Source organism: Alexandromys fortis, unplaced genomic scaffold (assembly GCF_014885135.2).
Source record: "Alexandromys fortis isolate MF-2015 unplaced genomic scaffold, M_Fortis_MF-2015_v1.1 scaffold_34, whole genome shotgun sequence".
NCBI lineage: Eukaryota > Metazoa > Chordata > Mammalia > Rodentia > Cricetidae > Alexandromys > Alexandromys fortis.
The window spans coordinates 13,176,864-13,191,906 of NW_026067933.1; the positions used below are offsets into that span (position 1 = coordinate 13,176,864).

The 15,043-nt window shown below is 36.1% G+C and overlaps 1 protein-coding gene across 1 annotated transcript in view; it reads left to right on the forward strand.

Moving 5' to 3' along the window:
• Positions 1–15,043, forward strand: part of Thsd7a (thrombospondin type 1 domain containing 7A) — a 402,007-nt gene that overhangs the window by 353,931 nt on the left and 33,033 nt on the right. The window contains exons 14-16 of the mRNA XM_050145877.1: positions 9,705–9,883; positions 12,114–12,119; positions 13,592–13,725. Of these exons, the coding sequence (XP_050001834.1) occupies positions 9,705–9,883; positions 12,114–12,119; positions 13,592–13,725 (319 nt within the window). The remainder of the gene's footprint in view (positions 1–9,704; positions 9,884–12,113; positions 12,120–13,591; positions 13,726–15,043) is intronic.

The window sequence follows — 15,043 nt, forward strand, 5'->3', positions numbered from 1 at the left end:
AGTAGCAATATATCACCACTATTCCTTAACCCTAATAAATCTGTTGTTTCTTTGTAGAATGAAGTCATTTTTCAGGGTATTTGCTTGAGTCAGAGATGAAAGGTGTTTGCTAAAGTTAGGCAGTGATGTCCTACCTTGTTATAGAAACGACCCGGAAAGGATGAATTAAATCGCCAGGCGCAAGTACATAGCAGTTACCCTCCAACCTTGCAGAAATAAGTTCTGCAATTGAAACAAGTCTGGTCCAGTTTTATTATAAGTTCCAGAAGACAGTGTAAGCTAATAGTACCGTCTCGCGTTTATAAATCTTCAAAGTGCTATCGTGTTGACATAATTCTTGGAGTCTTTTAAGCCTTTCCCAGCAAAGGAGCTTCTAAAAACCTTGCCCTTTATTTTAACTTTGTCTCACAGTTTCTTATTTTTAAAACCCTGAAGAGTCCACACAGCAGAAGCTGTAGATATAAGTATTTTCAGATTAGTAAGATTGCATTGCCAAACTGACGATCTCTCTGCATTTGAGCAACAGCTGTAAGCAAACAGGGTTTAAACTTTGAAAATATCTGTAAAAAAAAAAAAATCACTTTGCATCAAATAATGAATGTTTTACCAATTAGATGCCAAATATATTGGTACAGTTCCTATTTTGAGATGATATTGTATGAAATTTTTCATAGTTATTCAATGTAAAACTGAAAATTATTGGAATTGAGTTTCTTTTAGAGGGCAGGATACAAGTATTTGCTCAAATTTAATTTCTTCAGTGTGCTGATTACTGAAATAATTTGAATATTGCCTTGAGCTTCCAGCATGGCTTTCACACAGTTTCGCTTCTACAGTGATCTACTAATTAAATGCATGAGAACTTAAATAATTATATTTTAGTGTTAGAAGTGAAACACTTGTAATTTTTGAGGTGCTGGAGATCAAAAATAGAAGTTTGGGCAAACTAGGTAAGTATTTCACCAGAGCTGCACACATTTCCAGCGCCTAGAAAACAGTTCTTCGAAAATTATAAGACTATCACAATTTGCTAGCTAACAAGTCACATAATTAAAAGATTAAAAACAGAAATGTCATTGATATTAGCCAAAGGCAAACTTCTTGCCTAGTGTGATCAAGTCGAGGCATGAAGACTACAACTCTGCACACCAGGGTAGGTATAGATAGCAAAAAAAAAATATATATATCAGGAGGAATGTGGAAGAATCTAAGAAAAACCCTTCACCAAGATCACCAGTCCATTTGAGTTCTTCAGTATCCCTGTCATTTCTAATGATGACAGTGTCTCTGTCATCATCCTCACCTTCTGTGATCTCTTTTCATTTATAATATGGATAGAGCCAGTGAGGTGTCTTAACATTTGCTAACACTGATCAATTCTAAGCAGCAGCTAAGAAATTTCATTTCTGCTGACAGATTTCTGTTTTATAATTACGTGTCTGTGATGTGTGCAGTCAGTTCTGATAGTTTACGAAATGCCAGCATTGGCCACACCATTCTAGGCATACTCTCTACCTTCTCACAGTCAAGTCAACCTTCTCTAAGGATGATGGATGTGGAGTTCTTTGTAGCTTGGAGAGAAACTGTCTTCCTGCTTCAATTTAAGCATAAAGTTGACCCCTATGTGTATAAAGTACAATGATATTAATCTCTTACTCAATTCTCACTAGCCTTGGGGCAATTCTGTTTAATCACTACTGTCCATCTTCTGTGACTTATGTTATCAGTAATTACAATGTTATGCAATTCGACTTTCCCCGGTTTAATTGTATGTTCTTTTAGACTATTTCCCATGGGGTCACCCTTTTTTAATTTCCTAAACTTGGGGCTTGGTTTTATTACCCCAGCATTGGCTTTCATATAATGATAGACTCTAGGCTGAGAAATGCCACAGTTATATCCCTACAATTAGATCTTATAAAATGGTTTCTGTTCAGTCTGTATAAACTTTTTGCCTTTTAATAAGATCAGATTTCAGTGTGAAGTGTAGGGTTACATAAATTTCTATTCTTTTCATTATGAAATTTAAAACAATTATGCTAGTTAGCTCTAATATTTTAAAGAATCTCAAGCATTTATTGGTTTATTCAATATATATATATATATGATTTTCATTCATCTAAAAGCGATAAAACTTTATTATGCAACTCTTAAAGCAACCCAACACTATAAAATCCCACATTTGGTACTTCAAAGACATGTATCACCTCATAAATATACCATATATTTTATCTATTATACTCATTACATGTGTTTTCATCTACTATCATGCATGAACACATTTTCTAGGACGCTTGAGACATGGACATATTCTTATCCTCTGGAGGAGTTGATGCATGATAAATATTTGCAGAATATATGAATGAATGAAATACTAAAGAGAGTCTTCCAACATGAAAAGAGTTGGTTCCTGGTGTGCATACAGTTGACCAGGACCACTATGGCACTTCCCTTTTTCTTACTACCTTCCCTGTATAACACATTTCTGAAAGGTAGCCAAATGGATCATTGAAAATTATTGTGATCTTTGGAACAAATAAGAGCTATATGCACTGCAAAATGTCTATATAATTCTAATCAGATGCCCAAGTTCCAATTTGCTCATGGAAAATCAAATTTTATGGGTCAATACGCCTTTAGCATTTGATTATAGTATTTATGAATAAATAAGAAAACTCTTAAAATCATAAAAATAGCATAACTGTATATCTGTCAAAACTCTTCAAAATATATCCATCAAAGCCTTGACAGGAGAACATGATTTCAACTCTGCTCAAGAAGGAAGAGACTACTCCAAGTTTTAAGCTGTTCTGTTTGCAAACAGAGCACAAATTGCCTTAAGCATATTAGTCACAGGTTACTTAGAGAATTCAATAGTCATGACTAAATAACTCTCTAATCTTCCTTTGCCATGTGATGTTATGCTGACATTCAGAGCTTACATGCTTTATATATCACATAGTACACTTTCGTTATTTTTTATTTGCTTTCTATCACCTCAAAGATGAAGTTGTGAACAGTTTCTCTAACACCCCACAAGTGTGGTGTTTATTTCCTCCTAACCTTAATTTTGGAAAAGGGCAATTTGTATTAAATTATTCCTGCTTTCCCTCTTTGCCTACTGTGCTAACAAATGATAAAAAATCATAGAAAGTGTTACTCAGCATTGAGGGGCTTTAACAGTAGATTTTGTAAGCACTTATAAGATTTGCAGCATACTCATTCAAGTTTGATATTTTGCATAGATTCTAATCTGAGAAGTTGTTTTATGTTACATCTAACACTCAAAACGTGTCTGATAAAAATAATCGTGAATGTGGATAAAATAGGTATTTCAGATAGGACACATGTCCACTCAGCACAAAGTAACTGGAATGTGTTTTGTTTGTGTTGGGATTCTGGGGTGGGGGGATGTGGGTTTACTATTAAAAGTTTATTAGAAACAAAATTAAATAAGAATCTGTTTCCTGTTGTGGTGGTTACTTGTAGCCCGGGAAGTGTGTATTTCATTATATAAAGCAGAAGAGTTTTTTAAACAAACTGGATAAGAGTTCTATTGTTTCCAAAAAGCCTTTCCAGTTGCTACAATTTAATGTCTAATCCATTTCAGAATTTTTAATTTCTCATTTGAGAGCACACATACAACTAGTATTGCCTTCTACAGTTATCCAAAAATTGGGTATTTTTCTGCTTTTCAAATATGAAAAGAAGGTATATTGTATGCATCTGACTTTTCCTGAGATAAATGGGCTCAAAGTTGAAGAACCAGAGAAATAGGTAATTGCTGGAGACACCTAACACAAAGAGAAAGCGATGGTGCAGGTACTGATTTAAGATAGATGTGTTCTCAGCTGCATACTTGCATACTCTCCCTGTAGCCTCAACATGGAGGTGAGGAGCCCCACCACAGAGGTGAAGAGCAATAGACTTTGGGAATCCCCACAGCTACAGTTCAAGACACACGTGACAGAAAAACAGCTGTCCTTGCAGTTTAGTTTTGTATGCTTGTTCCTCTGTCTTAGCTGAGGTTTCTATTGCTGTGATGAAACACCAGGACCAAAGCAACTTGGGGGAGGAAAAGGTTTATTCAGCTTACATCTCTACAACATAGGTCATCATCAAAGGAAGTCAGGACAGGAACCTAGAGGCAGGAGCAGATTCAAAGCCATGAAGGAGTGCTGCTTACTGGCTCGCTTCCCAGGGCTTACTCAGCCTGCTTTCTTAGAGAACCCAGGCCTACCATCTCTGGATAGAACCACCCACAATGAACTAGAGTCTCCCCCATGAATCACTAATTAAGAAAATGGCCTACAGTCTTGCTTTTACAGACCAATCATATAGAGACATTTTCTCAGTCGAGATTCTCTCCTCTCTGATGACTCTCGTTTGTGTCCTGAAAATATAAAACTAGCCAGCACACCTTCACACTTCAACTTATTTTCCTGCTTAATAATATCATTCTTAAAATGGTTTCACAGAGTTCCCCAGGCTATGCTGTCCAGTGCAGCCTTCAATATCTTCCATGTTTGTTTGGATTTGGTTTCTGGTTTTAGAATTAACACATTGTATTCCTTAGATTATATTTTCAGCTGAGAACAATTGCCTATGTTCAATAATAAACCAAGTGTAGAAAAACTATCTACTCATGGTTTCCACCACTGTATTTTAATCCTTTTCCTGTTAACCTTTGACCTCTCACAGCTTCTAATGTCAGTAAGGGAGCAAAGAAACCTCATATGAACTGTATAAAGTGATAGTACAGAATGCCATCCAAATAGCTTTTTGATTAATTGATTGATTGTGTGTATGTGGTGGGAAGCATGTGCCACAATATTAATGAAAGTCAAAGGACAGCTTCTAGGAGTGAGTTATCTTCCTCATCATGTGGGCTTCATGAATAAAACTTAGGTCTTCAGGACTAGAGACAAGTACCCCCTGCTGCTGAGCCACCTCCCTGATCCCATGGAAGCTTTCTGATGTAAGTAGAGGATTATTCAGTGCTAACATAAGAAATCCCTCAGTTTTTTCAAACAATGCTCAAGTTTTCTGAGAATGTGTATAAGTACATAGAAAATATGTGTACTTATCTAAAGCATACAGATAAAATCAAAATGGTATTTGTCATGAGTACTTCACCATAAAAATTAATTTCCCAATATTGATTCACAACTTTTATTCTAATATATGATCCTGGGCAGAACACTTAAATATTGGAGTTTAGATATGATATGTTATAGTTTGGTTTTCTGTAAGCTATCAAATTACAAGTTTGGAATATATAATTTACAAAATAATGTTTTCTGGTTTTTCCAGTCCCTGATAAAAATTTAGTTAAATTACCCTGTTCTTGGTTGCAGTTATAAGCAGATAATTTATGCACATTAGGTAGAAGATATCTTTGAAGGTTTTCTTTAGACTAATCCTAATGTTTCAGAGACCTCACTGGACTTATTCACAGAGGTGTAAATCACACAAACCAATACTTACAATGTGCTTTCAGAATGAATTATTTAATCATATACAGTGCACCTTTCAGAAACATAGTTTACTAATTGTGAAGGTTGTTGACAGCTTCTTTATCTGCATGTTTATAACTCAAATGAATGCGGTGGTTGCATATGTCTTGGAGGCAGTATGTCCTGTGGTTGCCCCTTGAAATTTGCTAGCATTTTTTTTTCTAACTGAAGCAGTATGCAGAACATATAAAAGCTTCAGAGAACATATGATCAGAATTGTCAGCTTGATTTTCTTGAGTATCAGAATAGGTTTTGAATTGCTAAAGTTTTAACATCTTAAACATGAAGTCATTTAGTGTGCTTTCGCATTCCTCAGAAACCATCAATTGCTTTAAGTTGCCAGCAATTTATTTAGCCTCAAAAAGCTTGAAATGTTCCATCTCCTGTGATTGTTTGATGTTAATTGCTCTCAAAAATGATCTTAGCAGAACAGGCAAGGGAATGCTTATCTGGCAATTCACTGGTAGCATTCAAGGTTTTAATAGTGCTAGATAAACACAACAGGCAATTATTGAATGTGGCTACACATTGGGAAATAAAAGCAAAAGATTGAAAACATAGTCTTCTGCTGTTTTGCCTTTATCTCATTTCCTAAATTGTGCATTTTAGAATTTTAATAGGTAGGTGGCTTTTGAAATATTTTCTGGATTATTCTATTGAAAAATCAGATGTAAAACTGTCATACCTTCTTCTGCAGTGACACACAATAAATCAGGCTGAAGTCAAACACCTTAAATCTTTTCAGAACAAAGCATCTAGGTTTTGAAAGGTTTCCACCCAAAACATTCAAGGTGGCTTTTTTTACACACCTCAAACTACAGTTAAAATCAACAAAGTCAGTCACTGCAATTTATTAAAAGAAAAACTACACTTTTAAAGGCGCTATGAAGTACCCCATTGGTTCTTTGTTAGACTTTCTTTTTGTCATGAGTACATTAGATTCCTTTTTCAGAATCAAGAATATATTCAAAATAGTATGGTCACCTTCTGCCTGTCTGTAACAGTCTATAACTGTTATAACCTTACCGGGACCATCGGAACACTCATCCTTTGGAAGTTTTTGCTGTTCTTTCCTCTTTACATCAAATTTGTGATTGCATTTTTAAATTGCTTCACACTTTCCTTACAATAAAGTGATATAAAGTAATGCCCCAACACATGTTTCTCTCCTTGGAATATAATTACCAAAGTATATGCGTAACTTACCAAAGTACATGTTCTGAAATATTCATAGCAGATGTATTCATATTAAATTCATATTTACAACTACTTCAATGCTCACCAACCAATACAATGAAAACTTAAGACAAAACACATTCACACAATAAAATGTATCTCCAACAGTGTGCAGAATGTGGAAGAATCTCACAATGTAATACGGAGTGAAAAAGACTACCAATCACCATAGACTATGAGTTAATTAGCTGCTGTTCGTTACTGTGAAAAAGTAGCCCTGAAAATAAAGAGGGGTTCATTTTGGTTCAGTTTTAGAATTGACAGTGCCTATCTAGGTAACTTTGCAGTTTCTGTCCTGAGGAGTTATAATGGATCTGTATTAGCCTGATTGCAGCCCAAGAGGGTAGAAGAAAGATCAATATGTCAAAAACACCTATTAACAGCACACCTAGATCTTATCCGCTATTTCCATCATTTCCCAGTAACACTATAAAATTATGAATCATTGATGACTGATTTATTGACGAATTTAGAACCCACCTGTTGCAACTTCTGAGTAGTTGATTCCACAAACTGGGACCAGTGCTCAACATATGAGGACATTCTGGGGACCCTTAATATCTAAACCACCTTCTGTATAATTCTAATTACGTGCAGCTTCTAAAAATAAGACTATTCTGCACTCTAAGAAGTCAAGGTAGGAAACACTATTAAAAAATATGCCATGAGTCTGTGCCTTCTCCAGACTTTCTGGGTGTCACTAGCATCTTACCAGTGTCCCTTGCATCAATTGCTATGCATGCAAATGAGTGCAAGCAAAACTGATGCCAGCTCAGGAAGCTCGGTGGTCTGTGTCGGGGTCAATATCTCAGCTGGAGGTACACTCTGATTATGTTAAAGCAACCAGAGGAAGTATACAAAGAAATTCTGCATATTACTTCTTAAATTATATATGCATCAATTATTGTTTCACTAAAATTTTTAGGCTAAAAAATAGAGGTGAGGTGAGTTAACACAAGAATTCATGCTCATTTTCAAAAGTCTGATTCTGCCACAAACTCTTTGTCTGAAGGTCTGTAATAGGAGAAGGCTATACTCTTGGAACATTTTAAACAATTTATGACGTGAAATTAGAGAGTGTTATAGAAAATATAGTCAGCATTTTGGTATTGTTTCAATCCAAGACAATTTGGTAACAAAGTTATATACTAAACCTGTCACTTACTTTAAAGATGATCTGATTTCCCCGAATTTGAAGATATCAATATTCATATCTTACTTATATCTTAGAGATATACTTAAAGCATAAAAATAAAATATAAATAAATTAATAAAATTAATTTAAGACCCGAATACTATAAAAACACCAAGCAGAGTCATTAGAAGAAATTTAAGAGCTGGGTAGTGTTGTGGATGTCTTTAATCATAGCACTCAGAAGGCAGAGATAGGCTGATTTCTATGAGTTCAAAGCCAGCCTGGTGTACAGAGCGAGTTCCAGGACAGCCAAGACAATTTTCTAGACATGAAACCAAACCACAAGAAAACACAGAGGGAAAAAAAGGTGGATTTCATCAACATCTGAATATTTTATTTTATTTGTTTGTTTGGTTGGTTGGTTGTTTATTAGAGAATATCCATTGTCTACACTTGGGACTTTTTTCCCCCTATTGGGTTGCCTTTTCCGGCCTCAATATGCTGAAAAATTAAACTAAGAAAAAACAAAACAAAAACAAAAATGGATTTTGTTTTATTTGGTCTCATTTATTTGAAATGTCAACTAAAAGGCAATTTTGTTGAGCCCAACAGCAAATATGGTTGGCATATGAAGATGAGAAGTAGCTATCGAGTGGTGATAGGAAGGGCAGCATTCAGAAAAGAACCTTAAAAATGATCTAGAAACCTACAATTTAGATGGTGGTAAATGTACAACTTAGCAAATACACAAAAAATTTAAAATATAAGCTGATTTCTATAATATATTTTTAGTTCAAAATGTTTCCAATCTACCTGTCTCCTCGTAGGTTGTGACTATGATAGTCACTTGCATGATCAAGTCTGTGCCATTGATCTAAAATGGTGAAGCTGACTGACTTTGATTTCTCTCTAAAGGCAACATTATAGAAGAAAAAAAGAACAGGCATTTGGTTTTTGACCAGAGGAATTTTGCTTTTCCATCTATTTGCCTTGAGACTTACAGGGATAATTTGATAATGTCAAGTTGGTAGTAAAGAACTAATCAAAGAAAGCAGCCTGTTTCAAATCAAATCCGTACACTATTCATTTAGCTGGTGGGCTGACGGAATGAGTATACGCCATCGCTTTCCCTGAGATCCTAGACCTTGTCAATCATCCCTCTGCATTTGTTTTCTGGTTTATGCCTAATACAGTTAAAATTCCAAGACAGTCAAATGGCTCCAAGACGAGGTGTGGCTTTAATAGTAACTGTGCTGTGGAGATACGGCACATTGTTGGCATAACAGCCTTCAATTTCCTTCCACAGAATTGATTTCCAAGGACGGGGGAGCATAAGGCGCTAAGTTAAATAGATTTTTTTTTCGGATGTTTATTGAGACAGACGGGTTTTGCTTGAGGAAGAATGCTGGAGACTCAGAGCCCTGCCGGTGTGTGGCATTAACACATAAGGTGTCACGGAAATCTGCGTTAGGAGATTTTTCACAGTATTCTGGCAGCATTGAGTGAGGTGGTTAGCCGACAGGTTACTGTCAATTAAACAAGAGCTGTCACAAAGTCAGAAATGTTGAAACATGGTGGGCACGAATCCTAAGCGGATCATGTGGCAGCTGCTCGGCGGTTATTCTAACACAGTCATGGGGTAGATGTGTCATTTCCCTGCAGAATTTAATTTGAGTCCCTGGGGATACCGACGTCTCTGCATTTGCATGTGCTGTCAAGTCAAAAGTGGACCTTCTCAGCGAGCTGGGATAGTGCACGAGAGTCGTCGGAGAAGGGCACTCAGCACCTTGCTTCTTGTTCCGTTTCCCTCTGCTCAGGTTACATAGAAGAAGCCTGCATCATTCCCTGCCCCTCAGACTGCAAGCTCAGCGAGTGGTCCAACTGGTCCCGCTGCAGCAAATCCTGTGGGAGCGGCGTGAAGGTCCGGTCCAAGTGGCTGCGAGAAAAGCCTTATAATGGGGGAAGGCCTTGCCCCAAACTGGATCATGTCAACCAGGTATTTTCCTAACCCCAAGTGTACTACGATATTTCTGAGATTCCCAAGGATCTATTATTTAACCAAAATGAACAAAATTAAATAACAGCTCCTGAATAAGAAATATGTTCGATCCTATTTTTATAAGGTCTGAGTCAATCACGTGTAATTTACTAAAATCTAAAATCTCGAATTATATATATCATCTCTGAATTCTCTGAGGATTCAGAATCCTGCCAGCGTCTAGATAGGTATACAATTCCATAGAGGTGAAATGACACCTGTCTCATGAGTAATGGCAAGGTATTTAATCTGTCATGCAACTGTGCGTAACTGTGGTGATAAGGTCACATAATTCTTATGGTTTCTGTGGACTCCCAGAGAGAGTTCTCAGTTGTGAAGTACTAAAGATAAAGCAAAGAAAGGACATGAATATTCGCTAAAATTAAGAGAAATTCTATTTATTCATTTTAACCTAGTTCATGAAAAATAAAATCAAGAAATACAAAAAGTTTCTCAAAGTTCATATAAATGTATATGTATTTGTGTGTGTGTGTGTATATATATATATATATATATATATATATATACACACTAGCAATTTAGTCTCTGCCTTTTCTAACATTGAAGTTGTATCAGAGCTTGCATGCATACTTCTTTAACTGCTGCCAATGACTGGTATTTGTATTCTATTGGAGATAAAGAGTAAAATGGCTAATGACGGAATTGTGATTAATTTAAGTGTAACGGAACAGACAATTGTTATCACAGTTGATCGGCATGTAAATTAGCACAGCATGGAGTTTGCAGAGTGTGTGCAGATGTTGCGTTTTCAATTAGAGCCATGATCAAATGAACCAAGTATTTAAATATGTAAAGCTGTTTCACGGGGACAAAGCCTGTCTCATTTTAAACTCTAACTACATTGTTATCAGCAGTTTCCTTCTGATTAACCTAAGATTGCTGCTAACAATAGAAGCAAACCACAGGAAGAGTAAATACGTATTTTAAGTAAATAACTATTAAGAGATATTATTAAATTTTAACTATATTGCTATAATTTTAGTTATAATTATATAATTATGTTAAGTAAATTATAAACATTAAGAAGTATTTTAAGTAAATAAAAATGAAGACCTAGAAGAATTAAGTCCATGGAAAGTATTCTCAATTAGTCTGAAGTTTTCTAAGTTGGTGAATTAAGACAATGGAGACAAAATTATACACTCTGCTGTCGCCATCTCCTGGCAGGTGAACTGCCTTGTCATTGAATACTTTGTATTTCTACACTGCTAGTGTTCATTTCCAAAGCAGAAATTTGTCTGCACAGCTATAACCGTGTGAATATGAAACAGAATACGGAAGTGACATATTTATGGTCCAGAAGAATGCCTGTTTATGACTTAGGAAATCTTGAATTTTCCAGTGACAAATTTAAATATTAACAAATCATGACCCATGGTCTTAACAAGCTGATGTGCACATACACATAACACGTCAATGTGTGTGCGCCAAAGAATCAGTAAGTAATGTTAATATTCCACATTTGCCTGAGCACTTCTGTCTCCAAGGGCACATGACCACAGCCAAGTTGTCTGGACCGTACAAATCACTAGTCTAAGACCCTTTCACTGTTACTTTCCAAAATAAACAGGGATTTAAGTATTGGTAAAATCGACACGAAAATAAAATACACAAAATGTGTGTTAATGTTTAAAAATATAAAGCACAGAGATTTTCACTATAATTAGTTCCTCGGTGTAAATATACCTGTCTGTAGTTGTGAAAGTGGACTCAGATTCTGTGTCCTAGCTCAGGTTAAATCCGAAGGTTCTTATTTCACTAAAAGTGAATGGGTGGATTAAAGTGGATGAAAGGGTAAATGGATTTGAAGGTGCGTCAATATATAGATAACAGCCCACTTATCACTTGGCTCCTAAGTTATTTGCAGTCACAGATCAGTTTACCATGACAGGGGCTGTGAGATCCACTCAGTTTTTGAACCTTTGTCACCCTGCACATAGAATCCTTTCCTTAGTTGTGAAATCCTTGTCTCTACATCTTAAATTTAAGTCATGTTAAGTTTTTCATTTAAAGGCTAAGTAAGACATCCTAATCATTTACAAAAATGATGTTTTATATTAAAGCCCTTATAACTGAAATGTAGATTGTGAGCTCTTATCAAAATAACTGACATTTCAACCTTTCTTTTTTCTTGTCATTTTCTTCATTCCTGCCAAACACCCTCCAGGCACAGGTAAGCAATCACCTGATTCTTAAGAGTTCTTAAAACATCCTTACTTTCTCAACTAGATTTTCCTCTGCCTACTCCCTATTTATTTTACTTAGTTACCAGAATTTCTTTATTTGTAGGGCCTGAGGCGATGGGGTGGAGTGAGTGGGTTTCACCCGTCCCACTTTGATGAGGAAATGGCACCCCTTATTTAACTTGAAGGAGAGAGGAAGGCATGATGGGCTGAAAATGGTTATTAGGATGTGACTATGAAATAATTTGCATTTATCCCAACAAAGAAGAATAATGATCCATCTATCAAAGGATTAGGAATAGCAGCAGGTCTCCTTCATTTCAGTTCGTCCGTTACCTAGAAGTGCTGGGCGATGTTGGGCCATGTGACAATGGTCCTGATTTAACACACCAAATGGACCTGTGCTGGCTGTGGTTTAGCTACAGTCTTATTCCAGCACTGAATATGTTTTTCTCTTATCTGGGGTACTTCTGTTTTATTTTGGTTTTTAGTCCACTAAATTGTGAAAAATAGGACTGTTTAAATCTGTTTCCTGGGACAGATTACCTAAATCCTTTATATACCATAGAGTGTGAGAGAGTGTAAAATAGGAAACAAAATTGGATTTTCTCATACTTTGAAAAATTTTAAAATATTTTTCTTTAATATTACATTCTTGACTGCAGTAGATCATGGTCCACTTATTTCTTCTACTTATTTTTCTCTTTGGAAAACAGCACAGTAGCTTCATTGTTCTAGAATTCTTGAAACAAACATAATATACTGTGTTTGAAACTGAGAGCTTTGTGGACAGTAACTGCAAACAGTTGGCTGTGCTTTGTGAGGTCCTTACTGCTGAAAGCTGGATCTGTAGCTATGCATCATGTAAAATTAATTTAGGACCTTGTTTCCATACCTCAAGTGATTGAGGATTAGTTTTAAGATGGGTTTATTTCTTTTCATTTATCATTTTAGTTTCTTGTATCAAAAAAGAAATGATTATTCTTACAACTATACACATTTATATGTAAAGCTGGCTAAATGACATTTAATTGGAAAACATATATTTACAATATTCATTTCATTCATTCATCCATTCATTCACTTGACAAATTTTCACTGAGTGTCTAGCACCTGAGTGCCCTAGGTTAAGGAACAAAGACACAAAAGTTTTAACAAAAGAGATAGTCCAGAAGAATATAATATAATGTGTTATATGTCAGTTTATGAAATTGTGTTTTGAATCTGGCCCAGAATGTGGGTTAGATCTATGCCCACTGTGTACTAAGAGGTGGGGGATGCAGCTCAGCCCACCCTCCCCGTCTTGACTAGACTAGATCTTTCTTACTAAGTGAGAGTATGACCAGTAAGGGGAAGGAACGAAACTAGGCTGATGGGATAAGGACTGTGATGATACAGGTGTCTTCCATCCACCCACCTCCACTCTCATTCCACTGCCTGAGATACCAGATGTGTGTTTCAGGTGTATGAGGTCGTCCCGTGCCACAGTGACTGCAATCAGTACATATGGGTTACAGAGCCGTGGAGTGTCTGCAAGGTGACCTTTGTGAACATGCGAGAGAACTGTGGAGAGGGTGTGCAAACCCGCAAAGTGAGGTAAGACCAAGGAGAATGGCAGAGAGGCAAGATGGCCATCATCTCCCATCTCACAGGCAATAACACGGGGCATCCCTCTTCTCCACTGCACTGAAAACTTTTGTTGGTTTTGGTTTTAGGGAATCTGGGTACCTGGGAATTAAGACTATCTGTTTCAAGCAGCAGTTTGTGTATTCTAGTTCCTGACTTTAAAAGCTCCATGTTACAACATCTTTTAAGTTGAATTTTTATTTTTGAGATTATAATATAATTATATCTCCTTTCCTTTTCTCCTCTAGAACCATCCCAATACTGGTCCATGCTCATCTGAAAACTCATGGTCTATCTTTTCATTAATTACTGTTACATACATGTATTATATGCATATATACAGATAATATAAATTCCTAAATACAGAAATACAACCTGCTAGGTCTGTATCCTACTTGTATGTACTATGTCTCAGGGCTGACCATTGGAAATACATGTTGAAAGCAAGCTTGATAAGTGTAGATGTTAAACCTCAGCAACTTCGTAAAAGTCAAATTTGTTTCTTTTATACATATGTATTTTTTATATATGTTCATGAGTGTCTGGAGGCCAGAGATCTGGGTATTTATCTCATTCACTCCTTGCCTTATTTTTGAGTTAGGGTCCCTCACTGAACCTGGAGCGTGCCCATGAGACCCAGGGATCGCCTGTCTTTACCTCCTCAGTACTAGGATTACAGATGTGTGCTGCAGGACCTATTAGTTTTGTCACATGAATGCTGGAAACTGAACCCGGATCCTCATGCTTATGTGACAAGCACTTGTCTTACTAAGCCATCTTACCTACGAGAAAAGCCAAATATAGTCGTAAACACACATTTTCAAATACCCTGCGTTGACGTCCTGCTCTTTTTTGTACTCCTGGCTAGCATTGGAATGTTCTCATCTCCTCTGGAAGCCTTCTCTTCAACCTCTGGCTAGTATTGTCTCTCACTTATTTGAATACAGTTATCTTGTGTGATAGGGTAGCTACTGGTCATGTGTGGCTATTTCAATGCCACCTTATACTAGATAAATAAAGTTTTGAATGCATACCTTCAATCACACTATTCATAATTTCGTATTCTCAACTGCCACATGTGGGTGTTCTGTTGGACAACAGAAATGTAGAATATTCTTTCCATCACAAAGGGTCTAAAATAATAATAATAAATCCAGAACTAGACATTAGTTTATTCTCATCTATAACTTATCACAAGCTTTAGAATTATTTAATAGTGTCTTACAATATATTTCAGTAAAGATTTTATTTAATTAATGTTAATACCATAAAAATTTTACATAAAAAA